Consider the following 27866-nt stretch of genomic DNA (forward strand, 5'->3'; position numbering starts at 1 on the left):
GGATCATATGATATTTCTGTTGCTAATTTTTTGACGAGCTGCCTGTTTTCCATAGTGGCTGTACCTATTTACATTCTCACCAGCAGTTCACAAGGGGTCCCTTTTCTCCGCATCCTCACCAGCAGTTAATTTCTTATCTTTGTGATACTAGTCGTTCTAACAGGTGTATGGTGGTGTCTCATTGTGGCTTGGATTCTCATTTCCCTGATGATTAGTGATACTGAGCATCTTTTCATGTGTGTGTCAGCTATCTGAATGTCTTCTTTGGAAGAATATCTATTCAGGTCCTCTGTCTAATTTTAATCAGATCTTGTGTGTGTGTTTGGTTGTATGAGTCCTTTAATTTTCTTTTTTTTTTTGATATTAACCTCTTAGTGGATATATCATTTGCAAATATTATCTTTTTCCTTCAAGTAGGTTGCCTTTTCATGTTGTGGATGGTTTCCTTTGCTGTGCAAAAGTTTTTTAGTTTGATGTAGACTCTGTTGTGTATTTTTGCTTGTGTTGCCCTTGCCTGAGGAGACCAGTCCAAAAAGACATATTGCTAAGGCAATATTTTCTTTGTTTTCTTTTAGGAGTATTATGGTTTTGGGTCTTATTTACATTTAGCTCTTTAATCCATTTTGAGTTTATTTTTTTCATATGGTATAGGAAAGTGGTCCAGTTTAATTCTTTTGCATGTGGCTGTCTAGTTTTGTCAGTACCATTTATTGCAGAGACTGCCTTTTCCACATTGTACATTCTAACCTCATTTTTCTTAGGTTAATTGACCATAGAATGGGTTGGTTGGTTTCTTCCTTCCTTCCTTCCTTCCTTTCTTTCCTTCCTTCCTTCCTTCCTTCCTTCCTTCCTTCCTTCCTTCCTTCCTTCCTTCCTTCCTTCCTTATGGGTTTATTTCTGGGCTCTCTTTTCTGTTCCATTGATCTGTTTTGGTGCCAGTATGATACTGTTTTGATTACTGTAACTTTGTAGTATAGTTTGAAATCTGGAATTGTGTTGAGTCTCAGCTTTGTTATCTTTCTCAGGATTACTTCGGTTGTTGGGCTTGTTGGGTTTTTGTGATTCTACACAAATTTTAGAATTGTGTGTTTTAGTTCTTTGAAAAATACTGTTGGTGTTCTGATAAGGATTGCATTCAGTCTGTAGATTTTTTGAGTGGTATGGCCATTTTAACAGTAGTAATTCTTCTAGTCCCTGAGTATGGGCTATCTTTTCCTTTTTTTGTGTCATCTTCAATTTCTTTCATTATTATCTTACAGTTTTCAAAGTACAGGACTTTCACCTCCTTGGGTAACTTTATTCCTAGGTATTTTATTCTTTTTGATGCAGTTGTAAATGGGATTATTTTCTTAATGTCTCTTTCTTACAGCTTGTTATTAATGTAGAGAAACATAACAGATAATTGTATATTGATCCTGCAATTCCACTAAATTTGTTTATTCTAACAATTTTTGGTGTTGTCTTTATGGTTTTCTGTATGTAATACCATGTCATTTGCAAACAGTGACAGTGTTACTTATTTCTTACCAATTTGGATGCCTTTTATTTCTTTTTCATGTCTGATTGCAGTGACTAGGATTTCCAGTACCATGTTGAATAAAAATGGCAACAGTAGTCATCCTTGCCTTCTTCTTAATCTTAGAGGATAAGTTTTCAGCTTTTTACCATTGAGAATGGTATTAGCTGTGGGTTTGTTATGTGTCCCATATTTTGTTGGGGTATGTTCCATCTGTACCTGTTTTGTGGAGAGTTTTTATCATGAACAGATGTTGAATTTTATTACAAGCTTTTCCTTTATGTGTGGAAATCATATGATTTTTATCTTTCCTTTTGTAAATGTGGTGTATCCTGTTGATTGATTTGTGGATATTGAACTACCCTTGCATCCCTGGAATAAATCCCACCTGAGCATGGTGAATGATACTTTAAATGTATTGTTAAAGTCAGTCTTTGTATTTGTGTTTTTTTTCCAGTTTTTCTTTCTAATGGAATTTTAGTTTCATACCATTGTGGTTGGAAAAGATGCTTGATATAATTTCAGGCTTAAATTCATTGAGACTTGTTTTGTGGCCTCACATGTAATCTGTCCTGGAAAGTGTTCCATGTGCACTTGAAAATTATGTGTATTCTTCTGTCTTGTGGATGGAAAGTTTTGTATATATCTGTTTGTTTTGTGCTGTCTAATGTGTTCTTCAGAGCGACTGTTTTCCTTACTGATTTTCTATCTGGGTGATCAGTCCATTGATGTAAATGTTCATGTCCCCTACTCTTACTTTATTACTGTCAATTTCTCCAAATGTGTTTCTGAATATTTGCTTTATAAGTTTAAGTGCTTCTCTGTTGGATGCATAGAAATTTACAATTGTCACATCCTCTTGTTGGATTGATCTCATTATTATATAATGTCTCTCTTTATCTCCTATTACACTTCTTGTTTTAAAATCTGTTTTGTCTTAGTGTTGCTACCCAGCTTTTTTCCCCCACTTACATTTGCATGGAATGTCTTTTACCATCTCTTCACTTTTTAGTCTGTTTGTGTCTTTATGTCTGAAGGGAGTCTCTTGTAGGCAACACGTAGATGAATCTTGTTTTTTTATCCTTTCAGTCAGTGTTTGTATCTTTTGTTTGAAGCGTTTATTCCATTTTCATTTTATTTCATTTTATTTTAGTCAGTGAGAGTAATTTTATTTTATTTATTCATTTCTTTTGTTTTAATTAGTGAGGCCCAGCTATAATTGTTGAGACCATGCTGGCGGGCAAGATACCAATTCTAGCTGCTGCTCACTAGTTATATTGGCAGTAGTCACTTTGGGTGGACACAGGTTCTAGGTGAGGCTGCCTGGTGGGTATGGTATGGCATGAGCCACTTGGGGGGGAACTCCTGTCAGGGCAGGTGGGTTGGATGATCCACAGGGGAACACCAGAGCAGGTTGAGCAGTGCTAGAATGTAAATGGAGAGTGTCAGAACTGGCTTCTGCAAGCATCAGGCCAGCTAGGCTACAGGAGGGGAAGAAAAATGGCACCTGGTAAGACTTTATTTCTTGAGAAAATTCCTACACTTCCAGCCCTTTTGGCACACACCCTAAAATTACTTAGTAGATCTCCTTCACTTAATAACTTGTATGTTTTTCAAACTGGTGCCTTTCTGTTGGGTCTCAAACTGAATGAACACACTGGCACTTTAGGAGTAGATTCTAAGTTTCCTCTAGCCCTCCGACTCTCCCAGAGTAAAGTTTCCTTGATTTTCAAAGCCAGATGTTATAAGGGGGCTTTTCTTCCTGATGCACATCCCAGGGCAGGGGTTTGATCCTTTCACTCCACAGGTGGAACTGTGTGCTTGTGATATCGCTCCTGTTTGTGGGTCACCATGCTGACAGAGTTGGTTCCCAACTGTGTCCCTGCCCCCTTCTACTCTTCTCAGTATGGCCTTTTTTCTTTATCCTCATTGTGGAAGAGCTGTTATACGTCTTTGGTCCCTTTTCAGAATGAGCTGCACTGTAGTTAAGGTCTTGGTGTGTCCATAGGAGGAGGTGAGCTCAGGATCCTCTTGTTCTGCCATCTTCCCAAGCTCCTCAGTTTACCTGTGGTTTCAATTAATTGCAAAACATTCAGTTTGCCATATGAGATACCTGTGTTTCTTGAATATCTCACCCCCCCTTTTAATAATTAGGACAAAATTACTGCAGGTAAAACCTCAATATTGAGATTCCAAGTATGTATTTGAAGGCAGATATACTGGAATTTTGTTATTTTAAAACATTAAGTATGTGGTGTATTCCTAGGAATTTTAAGAAATGTCTTTGTGATGATATATGATATAATAACCTTTGATTTATCGAAATTAAAATCTGCCATTGCAGCATCAGAGGATGCTGCTTTGGATCATTTCAAATGACAGTGAAATTTGGAATTGGCAGTGTTGAAGGATATTATTCATTATTAAATGTTTTAGAGTGATAATTAAAAGTATAATTACTTCCGAATCCCACCTAACGTTTGGTTTCAATTCAATCTTATAATTTCATTGCTCAAACTTCAGCCCTATTATAACTTGTATGGTTTTTTTTCCATAATGTGTATTTTACAGTTGACTGCTTAACTGTAAATGAGAGTAAAACTCCCACAATTTAGCTGATAGTCACTGTATTCAAAAGGACCTTTGAAGTTACTGCAGCTTGGAATGGCAAGCATGTGGCACACATGCCAACATTCTTTTTCTCTCCTGGCAGACATCGATGAAAAGTCATGGCATTCTTTCACACTGAAGGCTTTGACTCTTCAAGATAATGATCTAATGACTAATTTCATTGGAGTTAGTATTAAGGAAAACTTACTTGTTGTCTATCTTGCTTCTGGCCCAGATTTTATTTAGCTTAGTCACTGTGCCCATTTTACTTAAAGATATTGAGAAGCTTTGTACTACATAATGATCATGATTTGTCTCATTTTAATGGTTTGTGCAGGGTAGATGCCACTGGATCCTAGGCAACCTGCGTCTTTCCTTCTATAACATTTTTTAAACTGAGGTATAATTGAAGTATAATTTTTTTTTAAAGGTTAATTTTGAGAGAGCATGAGAGTGAGCGGGGGAGGGGAAGAGAGAATCCCAAGCAGGCTCTACACCGACAGGGGGCTCAGTCTCTAGAACATGAAATCATGACCTGAGCCAAAATCAAGAACCTCACTGAATGAGTCACCCAATGCATAACATTTTTTAAAATTTTTATTTATTTTTAAGAGATGATGGGTGGGGGAGGAGCAGAGAGAGAGGAAGAGAGAATCCCAAGCAGGCTCTGTGCTGTCAATCCAGAGTCTGACATGGGGCTTAAACTTAAGAACTGTGAGATTATGACCCGAGCTGATGAAAGAGTCGGATGCTTAACCGTCTGAGCCACCAAGACACCCCAGCATATAACATTTTTTCAGTTTATTTCCAGGAATTAAGTGGGGATGTATTAGTATAAGTTATATATATAATCTCTGATTTCAGTGGGTTTACAGCTTAATGGGGGGAACATTTTGTGCTCAAGTTAGTGAACATCAAAAATGTATCCTTCAACTGGAGTAGAGTGTGTTTGGTGGGGTGAAGTCAATAAAGGTTTTATAAAAGAAGTATTAAGAAAATGAACTGACTTGGGGCTCCTGGGTGGCTCAGTCAGTTAAGTGTCCAACTTAGGCTCACGTCATGATCTCACGGTTCATGGGTTCGAGCTCCACATTGGGCTCTGTGCTGACAGCTAAGAGCCTGGAGTCTGCTTTGGATTTTGTGTCTACCTTTCTCTCTGCCCCTCCCTTGCTCATGCTCGTGTGCTCGCTCGCTCACTCCCTCTCTCTCTCTCAAAACTAAATAGACATTTTAAAAAATATTAAAAAAAAAAGAAAACTGACTTGTAAGGATCTTTTCAGACAAGAATTGCATTTCCAGCTGAGAAAGCAACATACACAGAGCATGAAACATGCCTTTTTAAAAAGAACTCTGAGTTCTATTGAATGATCATACTAGTAAAACAGAGAAGGACTATACCTTAAGACATAGTGTATGTATATAATATTGTTCACTTCTGTAAATTAATATTTTGAATAGGAATCCTGGACACAGGATTCATAGACAATTTATAAGGAAATTTCATCTCTCAACTCTACTTACTGTGAACACTACTCTGGATAGGTTTAAACCAGATTTCCTTTGCATGAAATATGAATAGGAAGTGGCATTTCCATAGTCATTTTTCTTTCTTTTAACTTGGAGTGTGTATGATACAAAATTAAGCTTTTTAAATGCTTCTTGGATTGCTGCAAGCTTTTGGTTAATTTCCAGAGTTCTTGAAGGAAAATTAGATCAAGGCACACATTTAGTTTTTATAAATCTAAAATTTAATAAAACATATTGGTTTAAATAACTGGGCCTGGACTTGATTAAAATGTAGTTCAAAAAATATCTTTTCTGGGGGTGCCCAGGTGGCTCAGTTGGTTAAACCTTCAACTTCGGCTCAGGTCATGATCTCATGGCTTGTGAATTTGAATCCCACGTTGGGCTCTTTGCTGACAGCGTGAAACCTGGAGCCTGCTTCAGATTCTGTGTGTGTGTGTCTCTCTCTCTCTGCCCCTCCCCTGCTCATGCTCTGTCTCTTTCTCCTTCAAAAAAATAAATAAACACTAAAAAAAACTACATGTATCTTTTCTGGATGAAAAATTCGAAAATTATATTTTAGCTAATATTTGATTGGAAGAAATGAGATCATCTGAAACTTATTTAGGTTGTATTCACTTAAACTTACTGACTTCTGATGTTAGCTACCTTATCTTTTTCCTTTTTTAAAATTTTAATTAGTTAATATACAGTGCAGTGTTGGTTTCAAAAGTAGAATTCAGTTATTCATCATTTCCATACAACACCCAATGCTTATCACAAGTGTCCTACTTAATACTTATCACCCAGTCTAGCCCATCTCACACCCACCTCCGTCAACTCTCATTTTATCCTCTATCATTAAAGAGTCTCTTGTGATTTGTGTCCCTTCTCTTTCCTCCAGCTTTCCCATATGTTCATCTGTTTTGTGTCTTAAATTCCACACATGAGTGAACTCATTATATCTTTCTCTGATACATTTATTTCTCTTAGCATAGTACATTCTACCCCCATCCATGTCATTGCAGATGGCAAGATTTTATTCTTTTTGATGGCTGAGTAATATTCTATTGCATATGTATACCACATTTTCTTTATCCAATCATCAATGAACATTTGGACTCCCTCCATAGTCTGGCTATTGTTGATAATGTTGCTATAAACATTGGGTGCATGTACCCCTTCAAATCTGTATTTTTGTGTCCTTTAGGTAAATGCCTAATAGTGCAATTGCTGGATTTTGGAGTAGTTTTATTTTTAGTTTTTTGAGGAACCTCCAAAACACTGTTCTCCAGAGTAGCTGCACCAGTTTACATACCCACCAGCAGTGCAAGGGGATTCCCGTTTCAACGCATGCTGGCCAACACCTGTTGTTTCTTGTGTTATTAATGTTAGCCATTCTCACAGGTTTGAGGTGGTATCTCATCATAGTTTTGATTTGTATTTCCCTGATGATGAGTGACGTTGAGCATCTTTTCATGTGTCTGTAAGCCACCTGGATGTCTTCCTGGATGTTGTTGTTTTCTGACACTTTGAATAATGTACATACATGTCAGTGTTCTCTTTCGATTCAGACACTGCATCTGCTATTTGCAAGGGTCACAAATTGCTGGTTCAGTAACCAGTTCAGCCCTCATAATGTCTTATTTAAACATGAAATTGACAACTTGAAAATAAAAATAATTATATTAAAATATTATAATCAAGTGAAAACAGCCCCAAATCCATACTGAGGTAGGTAGGTAAGTAGGTAGGTAGGTAGGTAGGTAAAATATAGAAGGAACGAATATGTTAGAAAAGTCACCATTAGGCAACTACCAAATAACTAATCCATGGATCCTAAAACTAGTGAGTTGAAAGTTTAAATGAGGAATGGGATATTTACAAAGTAATGAATATCCCTATAAATTTCTTATTAATTGTAAAGGGAAAAGTAGTAAGTTTACATTAGAGAATGCCAGAGATAACCACTTGAATCAAGTCATAAAAACTAATATCACTAGTAATGTTGACCAGTGGACAGGAAGAACAAAAAACATCATTTCTGCCAAAAATTCATATCCTGAATTTCATGATTCATCATAATGAGACAAACCCAAATTCAGAGGCATTCATAAAATAATTAGTATATTCAAAAATGTCAGTGTCCTGAGCAGCACACACACACACACACACACACACACACACAAAAGAGAAACTGTTCCAGATTAAAGTAAAATAAAGAATTACCAAAACTAAACATAATTTATCATCCTAATTTGGATACGTAGAATGGTGGGAGAGAATAAGTGTGGTATAAAAGGCATTATTGGAGAAGTAGATGGAATATGCATTATAGATTAGATAATAATTGTTTCAACATTAAATTTCCCTCTTTTAATACTTGTACTATGGATGTGGTATATGTGTGGGGAGAGAGAATGATAAAGCAAATGGGGCAAATGTGAATATTTGGTGAATCTGAATAAAGGTTTATGGGAACTCTTTGTTCTAGTAACTTTTCTAAAAATTTGAAATTATTTAAAAATGTCAATTCCATAAAAACAAAGTAGGCAGTATTCTAGATTTAAAAAGGCTAAAGAGATCTGACAACTAAATGCAAGAAATGATCCTTGGCTGGATCTTAGATCCAAAAGTGGTGGTAGTATCAGGGTACCTGGGTGGCTCAGTCAAGTTAAGTGTCCAACTCACTTTTGGCTCAGGTCATGATCTCTTGGTTTCATGAGTTCGAGCACTGTATCAGACTCCACGCTAATCCTGTCAACTCTACTTGTGATTTATTCTCTCTCTCTCTCTCTCTCTCTCTCTGTCAAAAAAATAAACTTAAAAAAAAAATAAAGCTGGTGGTAGTATCTATAAATGGCATTAGTGAGTCATTTGGGGAAATTTGAATATGAACTGTATATTAGATTATATTATTAAATTTTTATGGTATAATGAGGTAATTCTTAGAAGATACATGATGAAGTATTTGCTGGTGAGGTGAAGTGACATGTTATCTGCAAATTAATTTTAAATGGTTAAAATAGGAAAAAGGAAGGCAGAAAGAAAAACACTCCCCCACCAAAATCCCAAAGTCTTAACTAGAAAGAGGAAAAGCACATATGGCAAGCTATTAACAGTTGGAAAGATCTAGTTGAGAAAATACAGTGGACAGTTTGTTGTATTATTATTTTAGTCACTTTTGAATAAGAAGTTGTAGTTGTCTGCTTTAAACAATACATACTTTCTCCATTTTTTCTTTCTTTTCTCTTTGGTATTTGAATATGATCTCTGTTCTTTTAGCTTTTACACTAAATAACATTTTTTAAAGGTGCTTATTAACTATTTTAAAACACTTTACATGCATTATTTCATTTAATTCTCACAACAGTTTAATGAGATAGATATAATTTCATCTCCATTTTTAAAATGGGAAGAATGAAGCCTAAAAAATTTGGACTTCCTCAAGGTCTCAAAACTAGCAGAAAACTGAATCAAAACCCAGGCAGTCTTGACTCTAGAAACTCTGCTCAACTGTTCTACCATTTTATTCAATAAAACACTATGAATATATTTGTTAACCAGCAAGCCAATGGCAGCTGTTTTTTTTTTAGTAGCGATCAGAGTAAGGTAGCCATTGAGAATAATACACTGATGAATTTGGACCTTTAAAAGTGTTAACTTCTCAGTGTACAGACAACCTCTAAATTTAAAGTCAGTGTCCTTAAAGGAAGCAAAATGGTGTACTTCATGGTGAGGAAAAGGTATTCTTGTCAGGAGAGAACATGAAAGTTTGAAGATAGGTGATTCTTGAATATTATGTCTAATGGAGTATACTGTTTTCTGTGGTTGAAATACTTTTTTTTCATCTCTTCATTAAAACCTATCTAGAGCTTACATGAATCCTACTCACCCATAAACAGGAGTCTTTCCTTCCTGTGTAGTGCTGTTATATTTTAAGATGTTCAAAAAGTGCCAATAATGAGTACATGCAAATAAATAAAGCATGGATTCTGTGTTGAGGGAATAACTAATTTTTAGGTACCATTTATTTACCTGTTATTTAGAAGTTTGAATTAGGTTTTACTTTTGAAATACAGTTTCTGGTAAGATATGTGCTTCTATAGTGATTATTACCTACTTAATCATATGTGTTACAAATTGTAAATACAGCTTCGTTTTAAGGATTCAAGCTAAATTTGGGAAATGACAGAGTTTGAAAATGTGCAGTTTTAATTGTAGCATTCTGTAACTTTTTCTTGGTAGGTTGTTCCAGTTTTGGTGCACCTCCTGTCTGCTATCAGCAGTGTTAGGCTTTATATTCCTAAAGACCTTCGGCCAGTGGATAATAGACAGAGTGTTTTAAAGTCAATACAGGTACACGTATTAGTTTTATAAATTTAAATATAAATTTTATGTAAAGATAAATAGAATTTATAACAAGACAGCTTAAATGCTTTAAAATATATTTCTTTCTTTAAAAAAAAACAAAAAAAACAAAAAACTATAAACACTGCCAGTAGTGGAAGTTCGTGATTTTTGTATAGATTGTCTACTCCTTGAATACACCAAAAGTGAGAAGTAAGGGAGAACCCAAAAAGGAAAACATAGCTACTGTTTTATGCAAAATGTTTTGCTTTATTTGTTGAGTAAAAATAACTAGACTGCATTAAAAATTTTATGTATAAAAATCATGTGCCAGGACTTTTAACCATTTTTTAGTTTTATTTTCAATAAGAAAAATTATGACATTCTAGAAATCTATTTTCCAGTAGGGGAAGAAAATGGAATTTTGTTAGTTATTTGGTCAGCAAACATTTGGATTATCATTTACTGGTGAGCAAAGGCTCTGTACTTGAATTTGAGAAAACAAAGATAAACAGGATGCTTTCATTGTAGAGCAGGAACATTCAAGCTGTGGTCCTAGGCAGGCTTTCTGAATTGAATAATTGTCTTGACAGTTTTATAGAATTTTTATGTGGATAAACTGTTTGTTGTTGTTGTTTTATCCCTAACTCACCAAATTCTATTTTACCTTTAAGGCCTATCCCAAGACCTTGAAAGTCTCCCCAGGGCAGTACCAGCCTACAGTGAGCTGTCCCTTCTCTGAACTCAGATGCTCATTATATTTAACAGTTAAATCATGTAAAAAAACAAACAAACAAAAAAAAAACCCCAAAACACAAAATTAATGACAGGAATCTGGACACTTTAAAAAACTTATGTCTTTCGACTCAGTAGTACCCCACTCCCCTAGGAATCAGCCCCAAGGAAATAATGTGAAAACTGAAAACCATTTACACCTGGGTTGTTTAATATAGGATTATTTATGACAGTGAAAGGTTACAACAACCTAAATGTACAATAATGTGTTTAGCAATAAGTTGTCCCACACTTAGAACTATTCAGCTCTAAATACTAAAATTATTAATAAATTTAACACATCCCTGTATCAGTATATCATGGTATGATTCAAAAGGAGGTTTCAAAACCAAATGCAACGGAAAAGTGCGATCCAGTTTAAGTGCATTTTTCAATGTGTTTGTGCACAGAAATACATAGAAGGAAATATTTATTTAGTCTTAAATAATTTTGTGTATAAATTTTTTGTTTCAGGAAGTTCAGAAACGTTTTCCTGATGGTGTTCCCTTATTAGATCCTATTGATGATATGGGCATTCAAGATCAAGGGCTGAAAAAAGTCATCCAGAAAGTAGAGGCTTTTGAACATAGAATGTATTCTCATCCACTTCACAATGATCCAAATTTGGAAACAGTGTATACTCTTTGTGAAAAAAAAGCACAGGTATGGCAGAAACTTAGTTTGTATCATAAAATTCTATATATTTTACTAAATAGATGATTATGTGTTTTCTATTTTCTTTTCCTATTGGTTTCATCAGCTAAGACAGGGAAATATCTCCTTATCTTTTGAGGAGACCATCACCTCTTATCAGCAAGACAAGATGAAGATCATTTTGTTATAATTTGGTATTTGATGGTTTTTCTTAAGTTTTTTTAAATGTAATATAATTCATGTATAGTAATATTTACCCTTTTAAAGCATACATTTCAGTGGTTTCTAGTATATTTACAGATAACTGCAACCATACCACTGTCACAATTCCAGAGCATTTCCATCATCCCCAAAAGAAACCTTATACTAATTAGCAGTCAACTCTATTTCTCCCATCTTGCAGCCCCTAGCAACTACAAATCTCCTTTCTGCCTCTGTCAATTTGCCTATCCTGGAGATTTCATATAAGTAAAATCCTACAGTATGTGGCCTTTTGTGTCTGCTTTCTCCACTTAGCATAATGTCTTCAAGGTTCATCCATGTGGTAGCCATGAATTAGTACTTTATTCCTTTTTATGGCTGAAAAATATTCCATTATATGCATATACCACATTTTGTTTAACAGTTCAACAGATGATAGACATCTGGGGTTTTTCCACTTTTTGGCTGTTTTGAGTAACCCTGCTACCAACTTTTATGTACGAGTTTTGTGTGAAGATATTTTCATTTCTCCTGTGTGGAATTAGGTAGAATTGCTGGGTCATATAGTAAGTCTAGGCTTAACCTTTTGAGAAACTGCCGACTTTTTCCCCAAGTGGCTATACCACTTTACATGTATGTAAATGTACATACATACATTTACAGCAATTTATGAAAGCTCTTATTTGTGTTCTCACCAACACTTGTTATTGTCTGTGTTTTTGATTATAGCCTTCCTAGTGGTATGTAATAGCTCAGCTTTTAGGGTAATTAGCTGTTGTCTCTAACCAGAAAAGCTAGTTAATTTACAGATAATTAATTTAGGATGACCTAAAAGAGCAGAAGACTGTGATAAGTACTCAGAGGCATATGAAGCTTACCAGTTAGTAGAAGACAGCCCCCTATTAAAGATTTTTTTCCTCAATAAATTTTACTGAAATGTACTTTGGATATACTGAGTTAAATAAAATATTATTAGAATTAATTTCACTTTTTAAAATGTGGTTACTGGAGAATTTGCTTTTTCAGACAATGCTGCAAGAACATACTTGTACTGCCTCACAGATACATTATTCATTGTGAATAATGAATTTAGGAAAAGCTTTTTGAAGTGAAGACATTCCTTTCCACTGTATACTTCTCTTCAACTAGAATCTTTTGTGCTCTAGAAATGTTCCATCCACCTTCAGACTTACAGCTCCTTGCTGTTAAGCCTTTTCAGCTTTTAATCGCATGCCACTTTTATCACATTAGTCTTCCTGTTACACAAACTATTGTTTTAAACTCTTTAGATCAGGCATTTCATTTTAGCTTTCTTGTACTCTCCTCGATCCCAAGTGATCTCTTTGTAAAATAGATACCTGGTATTTATTGAACAAGTGTGTGAGTGGAAACTTCTTGGCTTAACAGAGTAGTATGTTTAGTTCACAGTTTTACAACACTCTTTCTAGCTTTCTGTGAACTAACATAATGGGGCCCTGGGCTGCGGTGGGGCGCAGCAGCTGTATTCTTGGTGGACGTGTAGTGCACCATGCTCTGATCCACCATGAAGGTACTGCTCAAGATGAGGAAACTGAGAAACCAAAAGCGTTAGTAACTTCTACAAGGATACCCATGATCCTGGCCTGTTCATCTCTCCTTGGGACCATTGCATCAGCTCCCTACCTTCTTAAATTTACTTTCTCTGTTTCCACCAGAGAGTCACCCTTAGCAATTCCACAACACAAAAACAAAGAGACTTGAGCTTGGTTGAATAATGACTGGAAAACGTCCACAAAGAAAACGGTGCGAAGCCACAGAGAGTGGTGTTACCTGAGCTACTCTGACATAAAGGAAAAAGGCCTTAGTGTCTGGCTAAGGGACTGACTAAATAATCTTGTTGTGAAAACTCAACAGTATGTGGAAAAATGCTTACACAAGAGCATTAAATGTAAAAAGTTGGATCTGAAATTGATGTGGACTATGATTATAATTTAGCAAAAATAAAAACATATACCAAAAAGACAAAAAGGGAAACCTTAAGTGGTTGTTTGGGCAATGAGATTATAGCAGTGTTTTTTTCTTCCTGTTTTTTGTTCCCTAATTGTCTGTAATGTGCTTCTATAACATTTTATAATGAAAGAAAACTACAAAGAGTTAACAATTTAGGGAAGGAAGAACAAGTCTTTTTATGGCCTCCTACTGACTGAAGGATAAATTTCACATCCCTTAACCCTGCCTAAGAAAATAAAAATCTGATCCCTCAGCTGTCATTTTAAGTGCTCGCACTGGACCAAGTTTTCCTGCTTCTAGGAATTGAGACTCCAAGGTGAGGTAGTAAAAGTATGTTCTTGTAGCATTGTCTGAAAAAGCAAATTCTCCAGTAACCACATTTTAAAAAGTGAAATTAATTCTAATAATATTTTATTTAACTCAGTATATCCAAAGTACGTTTCAGTAAAATTTATTGAGGAAAAAAATCTTTAATAGGGGGCTGTCTTCTACTAACTGGTAAGCTTTATATGCCTCTGAGTACTTATTAGTCTTCTCTTTTAGGTCATCCTAAAGAGGACATCCTCTTTCAAAGACACTTTAGAAAACAACTTTTTTTAATATAATAGACCTGATGAGTTATGCTAGTATAGCTATGCTAGTTATGCGGAAAATTGTCTAGCATAGAAAGCATTCTTTTTATCCTCATAGCATTATGACAACACATTTGTTCATAACAGTGTAGATAACCATTAAGAGATTGGATTCTCAAGGCTGGCAGAGTGGTTTTGAATGCCATCTTTATTAATCACTAGCTCTGTGATTTTGACCAAATTACTTAGTAATCTCTGTCTCAGATTTTTATCTTTGTAAAATTCGTATTTAGTATTAGTTACCTACCCTATATATTGCTATAAGAATTAAATGAAGTAATGTAGCAGCACCTGGGTGGCTCAGTCAGTTAAGTGTCCAACTCTTGATTTCAGCTCAGATCATGATCTCATGGTTTGTGGGATCGAACCCTCCATGAGGCTCTGTGCTGACAGTGCAGAGCCTGCTTGAGATTCTCTCTCTCCCTCTCTCTCTGCCCCTCCTCCACTCGGCGCTCACTCTCTCTCTCAAATAAACATTTAAAAAAAAATAAAAATTCGGGGCACCTGGGTGGCTCAGTCAGTTAAGCATCCAACTTCAGGTCAGGTCATGATCTCTCTCGGTCTAGGAGTTCAAGCCCTGCGTCAGGTTCTGTGCTGACGGGTCAGAGCCTGGAGCCTGCTTCATATTCTGTGTCTCCCTCTCTGTGCCCCTCACCTCAAAATAATAAATAAACATTAAAAATTTTTAAAAAAATAAATAATGTAAAGCACTGAAAATAGGGTACATAGTTAGCTGTCAGTAAATATCCATTACTGACCACTGTTTTGCCTTTATCATTTCTGCTCCTCAACTGAGTCTTAATCACCAAAATTCCAGAATCTTTGAATTTTAACTTCTATTCCCTAAAATTTTCTTTTTGCCAGTCTTTTTCTGAACTTGAAGCCCTAACCTTGGAATCCAGTGTTGTCTTGTTCTTGTACTATGATATTCTTGTCACAGTTTGAAAGTATGTAATATTTACTGATAAATAGAATTTTAAAACTCATCCACTCTGAAGGATGACCTAAAAATACATTTTCCTTTTAAAATATAGAATAAAGACCTGTTCTCTTTGCTAAAGCCATTTCCAGCTTTGGCAGTTTTATGATAGAATTAGAAGGCAAAGAGAAAGGAACACCTTTCAGGACACATCATGGGGGAAATATTAGTAGCCAAGAAATAAGATTCATATATCTCCTCTTTGCTCTTCTCTAAGCTACCCCCTCATTTTCTAAGGATGAAAAGCTGGAGCTGATGCTGCTTTAGAAGCATGATTAATGGTCAAATCTTATCTTGGGAAAGCCTATTCTAATTTACCACTGACTTTTTCTACCTCCAGCAGGTTACCTTATCTAGCTGCTGGCTGTCCAACTCTCCTTCTAGACTTCCCTCCTTGCTCCTTATTTAAGCAAGAATCATACTCTGTTCCCCAACTTCTTAAACTTTATCAACTCCTATATCTCCCTAAGTTGCCTTACATTTTTCAAATGGATGTTTTATATTTCCATATATTTAACATTTCTACAAGTATTTAATAACTACAGATGTATTATTTCCTTTTTTCTAATATCCTAGGTAAGTATCTAAGAAGTTCCAGGTATCCTTGTAAGGTATCCTTATGAAAGATTTTTTATTTCATTATGTGAGTAAATTTCATTTTACTTTGTTTACTTTATTGAACTTTCTTTATACTTTCATATGCCTTAGATTGCAATAGATATTAAATCTGCAAAGCGAGAACTAAAGAAAGCAAGAACTGTCCTACAAATGGATGAGCTCAAATGCCGCAAACGTGTTTTAAGGAGGTTGGGATTTGCTACTTCTTCTGATGTCATAGAGATGAAAGGACGAGTGGCTTGTGAGATAAGCAGGTAAAACCTGGTTGTTCTAGGAAACTGATTTTAAAATGAGATAGTGTGTTGTTTTTTTTTAATGGGCACTTTTTTTGTTGTTTTTAATGTTTATTTTTGAGAGAGAGAGAGAGAGACAGAGTGCGAGTGGGGGAGGAGCAGAGAGAGAGGGAGACAGAGAATCCCAAGCAGGCTCCAGGCCCAAGCTTTCAGCACAAAGCCTGACTTGCGGCTTGAATGCAAGAACTGTGAGATCATGACCTGAGCTGAAGTCACTCAACTAACTCAGCCACCCAGGCGCCCCTCATTCCACTATTTGATACAAATGCAATTGGCATATTGATGTAATCCTTTTTCTCTTTTTGTTAATGCATTCTGGATTTTTACATAATTCTAATCTTAGTTTATACACAGTTTTGTGTACTGAATTCTTATTTACAATTATGAACATATTCCCACCTTAAACTTTAGTGTAATAACCATTTGCTTTTTATATATATTAAAGTTGTTATTAAAGTTTGGGGCTAACAATTAGGGAATTACAGCAAAGCATATTATAGGCCACAGCATAAAACTGGATATAAGATATTATCTATCTTGGTGATCTTTTACCATATTACAAATGACCTTAAAACTAAATGACTTGAAACTATAGCAGTCATTTCATTGTCTCTGGTGGTTTCTGTGCGTCAGAAACTCAGGAAGGGCCTATTGAACGGTTCTGGTTCAAGGTCTCTATGTGATTTCCATTAGCCTGAAGATACGTCTTGTTTTGTCCATGGTTTAACAACCATTATTCTCAATGAGTTCATAAAAAATGTTTTTGAAACAGTTACTTGTATATTCACCGTGGCTCTAATGGATGGAGCTGGAGAATTATAGGCCTTGTATATGGTTTCAGACATTTCTGGGGCAGGCCTATTCATACTACTCTTACTGATCATTTAGTTCGGATGTTAAGAACTGGTGTCTACAGGAGCCAGCCAGGAGGAGACTGTGGTAAACCAGAACAATTCTTGGCCACCAAAAGAGGGCAGCAACAACCCAGCCCCAAATAGTTGTTATTGCGGAATAATGTGTTATCAGATTTTTCAATTTAGAAAAGCCAAAAATCCAGATTTTTAGGTGAAATGAAATCCCTTGTTTTTTTAAGTGTTCACAAGCTAATTCAGAATTTTTTAGTCACTGTCTGGGCCAAATATATCATTTGTTCAAGTTAGATATGGCATGTCAGCATCTAGTTTTCCTTAAACCTACTTTCCTACTTTGTCATTAAAGAATTGTAGGCACCTTAAGGTTAATAATTTACCCAGGAATAAAGCTTCACCACAACACTGGTCTACTAATTCATATGCCAAAAATAATGTTATTGGAATTATATCTTTGTAATATTATATAGAATCTAACAACATAGAAATTAATTTCTCTTAAGTATCTATAGCTGGATTTAGTCTTGGGAGAATGGTATTGGTTATATTCTAAAACAGACTAGGTAGAGAGATAGAAGTAACACTATCACATATGAAAGTATGTTACCTTTCCCCCTGTATTTGCTTCTCCCTCTGGTTTCTGTCTTGCTGAATAAGACCCAGCCTCTGAAGAGAAAACTTGGGAGTCATTCTAGATTACTCTTCCTTCTCTCTCTCTTCCCATCTTCCTGTTTCCTCCACATCTGTGCCCCTTTAACTGTTCCCACTGACTAGTAGTGGGCCTTCATTATTTCTTGCTAGGGTACTACAGAAGCCCTCATTTTTGTTGCTTCCTATCTTGAGTGTCTATAACCCATCCTTTATACTGCTTTCAGAGTATTCTTTCCAAAGCACATATCCTGTCATGTCAATCTTTTGATAAAAGTCTCAGTTATTCCCTAATGCTTTTAGAATAAATTCCATAATTTAGTGTTGTTGCCCTTCCTCTGTAGCCATATCCCACGTATTTCTTTCTCTTAGCATGACCTTTTCCCTCGCTCCCACCTCAAATCCTGCTCATTCCTGCATATTTTTCCTAGATGTTATGAAACTTGCTATGAATGTCTCCAGTCTTATTTTGAGTTTCTCAATTTTCTTTTTACATAATTGCCTATATAACCTGTTAGAACACTCTCCTATGATCTAGTAATCTTTCCTGTCTGCTTTTGTAGGGTGTATATAGTAACATGTAGTTCCTTAAGTTGTCTTGCCTTATTTGTACTGTCCTCTTTGTTTGACTTAACTCTCCTTTTACCATCAGAAGGCCAAATTTAGTTTTTAACTTTATTTTTGAATAGTTAAAATTATTTATAAAGATTGATACTTTATCCTTTTTTAGAAGTCAAAGTAAAGTTTGTTTGTTTTTTTTAAATAGAGTTGAATACCCAGCGTGTCTGGATGGCTCAGTCATTAAGCATCCCCCTTTTGCTCAGGTCACCACATCAGGCCCTGTGCTGACAGCTCAGACTGGAGCCTGCCTAAGACTCTGTGTCTCCCTCTATGTCTTACACTCCCCTGCTTGCCCTCTGTCTCACTCTCTCTCAGAAATGAATAAACATTAAAAAAATTTTTTTAATAAAAATAGAGTTAACACCCTCATGATTACTGTTTTATAAATAAGAGACTTTATGGAACCTTGATTACAGAATTCTAGAAACACTGTCTTTGTAGTCTTTTGTAGCTTCCATTGAACACAGTTAAAAATTTATAATTTTTTGTTTTCTACCCATGATGGCAAGGAGAAAAAAAAGAAAGATATTTTCCAATTATTAGACAAATCATAAGACACAGTGATGATAGTGAAATCATATAAGCAAAATCTTAGACTATAGGTAAATTCTCAAACTGAAGAATCAATAAGGGAATGATAGATCTCTAAGGACAGAAAGAAAAAGTTGCGATTCCTATTTTACTTTTCTTTCGGTTCAAGGAGTTATGTAATGTTTTGTGCTAAGAACTTGGATCATCCCATTCTACTAGAAGGATTTATAACTGTCTTTCATCTTTTATGATTTGCTTGCTAAATTGTGTTTGATATGGTTTTTAAGTGGTCAAATACTGAAAACAGTGGTAAATATAAGGAAATTATCAAGAAAAAGTTGGAGAGAGGAAAAAAAATGGTTGGATTGATTATTCTAATCTTTTTTTTTTTTTTTTTTTTTAAACTGTTATTTATTTGGAGAGAGGGAGACACAGAATCCAAAGCAGGCTCCAGGCTCCAAGCCGCTAGCACAGAGCCCAACACGGACCATGAGATCCTGACCTGAGCTGAAGTTGGACATTTACCTGATGAGCCACTCAGGCACCCCGATTATTCTAATCTGTATAATATAAACCTGAATATGAAAATGTTGTACAATAATTACGCAGCAAAGAGGATGGCCTTCCTCTCTTCAACAGAATTACAAGTTGTCAAAATTTTTAAAAATAGTGTATTTTGATGATTCAAAAGAGGAACCAAAAATAATAAGCTAGAACCTTTAAAGGAGATGTGTTTAAAATCTGCTGTCAGTAGTATATTTTGATAATATTAAGTGCAGGAAAAAAACCAGACATGATGATGAGCTAGTATCTCTTGGGGATGTATTTGAAATTTGGAATTGCGGGGCACCTGGGTGGCTCAGTCGGTTAAGTGGCTGACTTCGGCTCAGGTCATGATCTCACTGTCCATGAGTTTGAGCCCCACGTCGGGCTCTGTGCTGACAGCTCAGAGCCTGGAGCCTGTTTCAGATTCTATGTCTCCCTCTCTCTGACCCTCTCCCATTCATGCTCTGTCTCTCTCTGTCTCAAAAACAAATAAACATTAAAAAAAAAAAAAAAGAAATTTAGAATTGCGTATACTACATGGATATAGTCCAGATTTGTGGATGATAGTTGATGAACAGCAATTTGTAGCATTTAAAGACCATTGCCCATCTGGGTTATACACATTCTCAACATTGGGAGACTGTGGAATAAAATGTGTGGCTACTATGGGTACATTTTAATTAAGATTTCTAATGAAATTGTTTTTCATTATCCTTTTTGTTATAAATTATTTGTTAAATAACTTAAAAACAATTAAATGGAACCCTGGACCCAGAGGAAAAATGGTGATGACACTTTTTCCTGGTATGCTGAGAGTTAAGAAATAAAATTATTTCAGTAAATGTTTGCATTTTGGTGTTTGCTAGAATGGTATTTTTACATGAAATTCCCATTTTACATTTATTATTGATGTGTTGATAAATATAAAGACCTGCCATTTTCTTAAATAAATCCTTGTCATCCTCATTGATTACTCATCATGGTCAAATAATAGGCTTTATTTAAAAACTTGTTACATTTTGGGGCACCTGGCTCAGTTGGTTAAGCCTCTGACTCTAGATACTGGCTCTGGGCATGAGCTCATGGTTCATGAAATTGAGCCCTATGTCAGGCTCTGGGCTGATAGCTCGGAGCCTGCTTGGGATTCTCTCCCTCTCTCTCTCTCTCTCTGCCTCTCCCTCTCTCCCTCTCCCCCTCCCCTTCTCTCCCTCTCTCTCTCAAAATAAATATTTTAAGAAAACAACTTGTTACATTTTAACATGTATGTTAACATATGTGTGTTTCTATGTCATGACATTTGAAATTTATTCTCTTTTTTGTGGTGATCTAGTGCTGATGAACTCCTTCTAACTGAGATGATGTTTAATGGCCTTTTCAATGACCTGTCTGCAGAACAGGCAACGGCACTACTAAGCTGCTTCGTGTTTCAAGAGAATGTGAGTTAATAGATTTAATATACCTTATTTATTAATTCATATATCCTGTAACTTAGTGGTTATGGATATTTTTAATTATGAAACTATTTCCTGTTTACATGTGGGCAATGTTAATTAGAAATCAACACTACTTGGGGAGCCTGGGTGCCTGGGTCCACTAAGTGTCCAACTTCAGCTCAGGCCATGCTGTCACAGTTTGTGTCTTTGAGCCCTGAATCAGGCTCTCTGCTGTCAGCGCAGAGCCCATTTCAGATCCTCTGTCCCCCTCTCTCTCTCTCTTTGCCCTTCCACTGCTCATTCTCTTTCCCTCTCTTTCAAAAATAAACATTAAAAGGAAAAAAAAGAATTTAATAAAAAAAAAAATTGCTACTCCAACACAAATATAGTAAGAGAAGTAGTAAATAATTAAATATGATTATCAGAAAGGAGAGTGAAATAGGATTTTATTTCTAGATAGTCATTAATCACATTCCAAGTTTTAAATTTGTTCTGTAACTCAGTGCATTATTTGAAGTCTGGTCTAGTCAGATAGTCCTGGAAAGAAAGATGAATGAATGAAAATAAAGGGAGGCAAAAGGGTGAAAATGAAAGGGGAGGTTAAATTAATATCTCTCCTTCCAGTAATGGAGAACAACTTTGAAACAGCTGATCCTCCTAGAGGCTAAAATCTTCATAGGCAATGTTTGAGGTGGTGGCTCTAGGATTCTGATTGCTGGTTTAGCAAGAGCTCCCTTTCAGCAGCTCTTAAAAATCAAAAACAAGTGCTAGATGGCATACCACAAGAACATGAACTAGTCTTGTACTTTATTCCAAAAGCCGATATGATTTGGGTTTTGTTTTTTTTTTTTTTTATGTTTATTTTTGAGAGAGAGAGTGAGAGAGAGACAGAGACAGACAGAGTGCAAGCGGGGGAGGGGCAGAGATAAAGGGAGACACAGAATCCAAAGCAGCCTCCAGGCTTTGAGCTGTCAGCACAGAGCCTGATGCGGGGCTTGAACCTGTGAACCACAAGATCATGACCTGAGCTGAAGTTGGACGCTTAACTGACTGAGCCACCCAGGCGCCAACCCCCGCCTCCCCGTATGATTTGTTTTAAAAAGTAAAATGCATGTTTTACATTTCAAACTTTATTCATGGTGGATGAAGTGGACAAAATAAGACAAAGACATTTGCCTCCTAAGAATAATTTAATATTGATATCTAAATTTTTAGAAGATCTTTTACTATATACATTTAGTGCAACTTTCAAGTAAACTGTAGAAGACAATTTTTTTTTCCATTCTGCCATTGATCTGTTAATTATTTCCTTGTTAAGCAGATCAAATACATTACTTGTTGACTTAAGTAGGTGCTTTTCTCTCAGCTCCCTAATTATTGATGAGAATTACAGCTGATATGGCAATGATTACAAATAGGACAAAAATCCAGAAACAGTTTATCTCCTCTGAGAGTGTCCAGTATTCACCTGTGAAGTAATTTGCATATGAGGAACACATTACTTTACAAAATATTATGTTTTACTCTCTTTTTACATTACATCAATTTCAAAGACAATTGTTAAAAGTATTTGTCAAATTCTCTTTGAAAAGACCTAAGTTAGGACCTGGATGGCTGCCCTTCTGCCTGTGTCCAACTTTGTCTTAGAGCTGATATTTTGCACTTGCTTTTTTTTTTCTAATGTGGCACTATAAAAGTACTGTTTTCTGAGAGCCCAAGTATGTTTCCTCTTCAAAGGAGTTGGGCTTAAACTAAACCATAATTCTTAATTTGGGGAGAAGATGTCACTATATGTGGTTAATTAAGATTTGTTCAGTGAAACCACACTGTATTATATGTAGTATCAGTTGTTGTGGTGGTGCCTTTCAATATGAAAATGAAAAATTATGCTAAAAGTCACATGGAATTGTTATAAATATGAACAAGTCTGCTTAATATGCTCACTTCTTTTTAGAAATGTGTTCTATGGGGCGCCTGGGTGGCGCAGTCGGTTAAGCGTCCGACTTCAGCCAGGTCACGATCTCGCGGTCCGTGAGTTCGAGCGCCGCGTCAGGCTCTGGGCTGATGGCTCAGAGCCTGGAGCCTGTTTCCGATTCTGTGTTTCCCTCTCTCTCTGCCCCTCCCCCTGTTTCCCTCTCTCTCTGCCCCTCCCCCGTTCATGCTCTGTCTCTCTCTGTCCCAAAAATAAATAAACGTTGAAAAAAAAAAAAAAAGAAATGTGTTCTAAAACTGTGTCCCTACAGTTTTTATATTAAAAGTAATTTAAAGACTAAATACAATCTTTATAATATAAATGTCAACCGACTCTAAATATGTATTAAGCATCCCCTGTGTGCAGTGCCCAGACCTAGGCATTAAGGTACAGCAGTAATTTTTGCTTTCCTGATACTTATATGCTAATAGATGAAGGTAAAGAAGAAAAAAAATACACACAGATTATGTCAAATGGTGATGAAGGTTTTGGAGGAAAGTGAAGCAGAGGAGGCAGACAGAAATCATGGGGATAGGATTACTCTTTTAAACAAGGTGATTAGTAAAGGCCTCACCAATGGAGTGAAATTTGAATTGAGACTTCAAAGAGAGGTGAAGGAATAAATTGTGCATATATTTTATGGGAGAGCATTGGTGAAATGACACTTAGCTTGCTTATGTCAGGACCAGTGCCTTCTATTTATAATGACCAGAGAGGAAATGATCAGTAACTGTTAATCAGTCATGAATGGACACAGTATCAAAGATGGTAAGCAGTGTTGAGTTCACTATTAAACTGAGATGTTGAGTTCTTTTTGGCCATTTTGTTTTCTCATCATTCATCTTTTTTTTCTTTTTAAGTTTATTTATTTATTTTGAGAGAGAGAGAGAGAGAGAGAGAGAGAGAACATGCAAGCAGGTAAGGAGCAGAGAGAATCCCAATTAGGCTCCATTCTGTCAGCGCTGAGTCAGAAGTGGGGCTCAATCCCATGAACCATGAGATCATGACCTGAGCCAGAACCAAGAGTCAGATGTTTAACTGACTGAACCAACCAGGTGCCCCTTCATTCATCATTATTTTTTTTTATAAGTTTATTTAATTTTTGAGAGGGAGAGAGAGAGAGAGAGAGAGAGAATCTCAAGCAGGCTCCACACCGCCAGTGCCAAGCCTGATGCAGGGGTTTTAACTCGCAAACCATGAAATATGACCTAAGCCAAAGTCGGACGCTTATCCAATTGAGCCACTCAGGCACCCCATTCATCATTTTTTTATTTGGACAGGAATAATATATACAATCTAGTTTATGATTTATCACTTAATAATACATATGACATGCAAAACAAAACCAGTGCTATGTAAATACTGGTGCTTAAAGTAAAGGCATAGCTATTACAAGAGCTTTTTTAAAAAATTTACATATAATTTAAATCCAGGGTAGATATATATGTATGTCACACATACATATATACCATTCTTATAATGATTTTATTTTTGTTGTGGCTGCCTTTATCACATTTTGTTCACAAATAATGTCTTTATTGTAATCACAAGTTTATAGGTTTTCAGGATCTGACCTTTTATTTCTCTCTGACAGGGTAGAAAACCAACACACAGAATTCAAACCACTTGTCTAAGTTCATTTGCCCAGTTGGTAATAGGCCTGAAAACTCCTATTATCCTAACTGAAAACAAGTGATGAACTTTTCATTAGTGGGAAGGCAATCTTAAGAACACTACAACTCAGACTAAACTTTTAACTATCCCATTCTTTGTTAGAGAGCTAGAAATACCTGGGTAAAATAAAAATTGAGGGCACTACTTAATGTTCTTTACCCCAAATTTTCGGTTTCCAGACTAAGAGTTTCCTGGGAACCAAAACTATTTCAAAATCTGACTATGATAAAATAGCTTATAATAATTTTGATGTAACTAAACTACTTTGCATGTTTATAATATTTGCTCTCCCTCCATTCCATTTGTGGCCACAGAAAATAATAAATTTAGCAGTGTAATATTTTCCTGTGAAATAGAATAACTTTATAATTTAGGAGGAAAGGTTGCTTACGTCAACTAAGGTGATTAAAAATTCTAAGTGCTAATAACTAAGGTCTTATAATTTGATATTGATGGATATCCTGAAAGCTCTGTTTTCTTTGTTATAGCAGGAAGTATATACTGCATTTTAAACTTGGGTTTTATCCTTTTCTTTTATAGTCAAGTGAGATGCCCAAATTAACTGAGCAGTTAGCAGGACCACTTCGTCAAATGCAGGTAGAAATTTTTTGAACTACGTATTTTATGAATAGAATATGTAAAATAAACATTTTTCATAGTCTTAGTATTTATCATTCCAGAGACCACTTCTTTCAGGATTAAATATGTTACTTGATGTTAGTCTTGTCATTTAATGCTATTAAATGCTATTAAATTCTCCCCCACCAGTGTAATAAATTTTATTGAGTTGCTGTGAGTGCAGATTTAACATGGAATAATGTATCACATAGGCTGTATCAGCAACTCCGTGCCTGCACTGTTTTCCTCGATGTTAAGAACTGCTTCTTGATGGACTAGGATTTAGTTAGCTTAATTTTTGTGTATTGTTTTCCATTTTAGTTTACAACAAAGTTTTAAAATATGTTTTATCCTCAGAAATTAATTATCCCTGGGTCCTCAAAGGCACAGTAGCTTATAGTAATTGTGTGTTTTATTTTCTGGGGATAAACTGTTTTATCTACCTTTTCAACATTAGAAAGACAGGGAAAGATGAATTATATGACACTGCAAAAGAGGAGGAGTGAATTATAACAAAGTCTCTTCGGTGGAACATTTAACATCCCTTGTTACTAAGAAATTTAAACTTCCAGAACCAGGGAAGTTTATATAGTACTTGGTGGTTTTTGACCTTTTATATTACCCTGGAGGAAAGAATGGATCTAAATTTCTCTTTGTGGGGAAAAAATAAAATTAAGATTTATATTTTTTAAAGCATTGTTGGGGAAAAGCATTTTTTTGCCATAGGATTTGTGCTTTTCTAAATCTGTTTTGTTATTGATGTCTTTGGGGTTTTGGGGTTGTTAATAAAATACTTAGAGATTAGTTAAATGCTACTCTTGAATAATTTTAGTGAAGAGTTTCTGGTTGTTTTTGGTTGTTTGTTTTTTTTTTAAAGGTGTAACTGGGTGAAAAACACACTCATGATCTATTTTTCTTAATTCAGTGTAATGGAGAAATTTTATTACCTGACACTTAGCAGTGGAAAAGGAACTGTAGCTACTTAGAAGCACAGAATATCCAAATTGTGGGCATATTAACCTAGGAAGAAAAAGGGAACTTGTAGAATTCTGGCTTTGGAAATCTAAAGAAAGAAAGTATATGGGAGGTCAGAAGTAAGAAATACTAAGTAAATCTTCTATCTTCAAAGGAATGTGCTAAAAGAATTGCAAAAGTTTCAGCAGAAGCCAAATTGGAAATTGATGAGGAAACTTATCTAAGCTCATTCAAACCTCACTTAATGGATGTAGTGTATACCTGGGCAACGGGAGCAACATTTGCTCATATCTGCAAGATGACAGATGTCTTTGAAGGTATGTTTAAATCCTATATGCATACATTTCTTTCCTTTTTTTTTTTTTAATATTTATTTGAGAGAGAGAGAGAGCACAAGCGTGGGAGGGGCACAGAGAGAGGACAGAGAATCTGAAGGGGATTCTGTGCTGACAGGAAAGGGCCCAACGCAGGGCTCAAACTCGCAAACCATGAGATGACCTGAGCAGAAGTCAGATGCTTAACCAACTGAGCCACCCAGCTGCCCCTACATACATTCCTTTTGATAGGAAATTATATACTCAGGATGGCAGTGTTTTAACTAAACAAAAATAATATTTTATTTTTTATTTTTTGAAAGAATCTTCAGGCTCCACGTTGAATGTGGAGCCTGATGCGGGCTTGATCTCATGAACACAAGATCATGACCTGAGCCGAAATCAACAGTCAGATAGATGCTTCACAGACTGAGCCACCCAGGCACACCCCAACAAGAATAATGTTTTTAATTTTCAGTAATAAAATGGAATAATGCCATCACAGATAAACAGATGATCCTACTAAGTCATATTTGTGTGGTGTTTTTTTTTTTCCCCTCTTTGGTTTTATTTGCTTGGCAGTAACCTCAAGTCTTGCTGTATTAATGCCACTTAAAAGAGCTGAAAATGCTGTCCATCACTGCATTTCTAATAACAAACTTGGCCTCAGTCAGATGTTACTTCAGCATGAATCAGATTAATATGCAGAATTTTTAAAGACTGTAAGATAACTGTTGCTCAACTGAACAGACATTTTAAATGAAAAAATGGCAGAGGGAATATGAAAGAAATAAGAATTACAAGAAGCAGAAAACCCCCACAGTATTTAAAGAAGACCGTTTTAGAAATGTTTTATTCATTTCAAAAATATTGGTTTATGTAGATATTTATAATGGTGAATGGTATTTATCAAATTAGAGATTTACATTAAACTCTTTAAAAATGAAAGTAAATGAGCTTGCAGTTTGTAGAGATTATTATAATAATATTTTAAATGCTGTTGTTACTGTTTTTAAGAGAAATTATATTTTGGGACATCCAATATTATATGCTTTTAAACTAACATTATTAAAGGCTATTAATCGATGAATCATTGATTTTTATGATGCAAAGGTCAAACATCTCTGCAACAGAATATTAGAGCCTTTACTATACTACATTGAACTTCATTGGTTTTAAGTTTTAATGTTGACGTTTATAGCATTTTTTTATTATGGTGTCCTGTTGCATGGTGTACATGGTGTCATAAAGTTTATTTCTAAGCCTCCATTAAATGATCATTTAGTGATGTGGTTCTAGAATCTTGCTCTATTATGTGACTACTGTGTGCCAGGCATTGTGCTAGTAAACACTTTATATAATTTACATCTAATCACCAAAGTGATTAACTCAGGGTAGATATTTCTTCTTTGTTCAAGAAAGCTGAGTTTTTAAAAAGTAATTTTCCCAACGTCATGGAGGTGTGGTATATGATGGCACTAGGATTTGAACCTCGGCCTCTGTGATTACAAATCACATGGTAGTTTATAACTGCATCTAAGCACCC

At 35.6% G+C, this 27866-nt stretch overlaps 1 protein-coding gene across 1 annotated transcript in view; it reads left to right on the forward strand.

The window, feature by feature from the left end:
- MTREX (Mtr4 exosome RNA helicase) overlaps positions 1–27866 on the forward strand; it is a 105315-nt gene that overhangs the window by 69178 nt on the left and 8271 nt on the right. The window contains exons 20-25 of the mRNA XM_015085579.3: positions 9878–9988; positions 11228–11416; positions 15917–16080; positions 20665–20770; positions 24954–25010; positions 26161–26323. Of these exons, the coding sequence (XP_014941065.2) occupies positions 9878–9988; positions 11228–11416; positions 15917–16080; positions 20665–20770; positions 24954–25010; positions 26161–26323 (790 nt within the window). The remainder of the gene's footprint in view (positions 1–9877; positions 9989–11227; positions 11417–15916; positions 16081–20664; positions 20771–24953; positions 25011–26160; positions 26324–27866) is intronic.

This window comes from Acinonyx jubatus, chromosome A1 (assembly GCF_027475565.1).
Source record: "Acinonyx jubatus isolate Ajub_Pintada_27869175 chromosome A1, VMU_Ajub_asm_v1.0, whole genome shotgun sequence".
Classification (NCBI taxonomy): Eukaryota; Metazoa; Chordata; class Mammalia; order Carnivora; family Felidae; genus Acinonyx; species Acinonyx jubatus.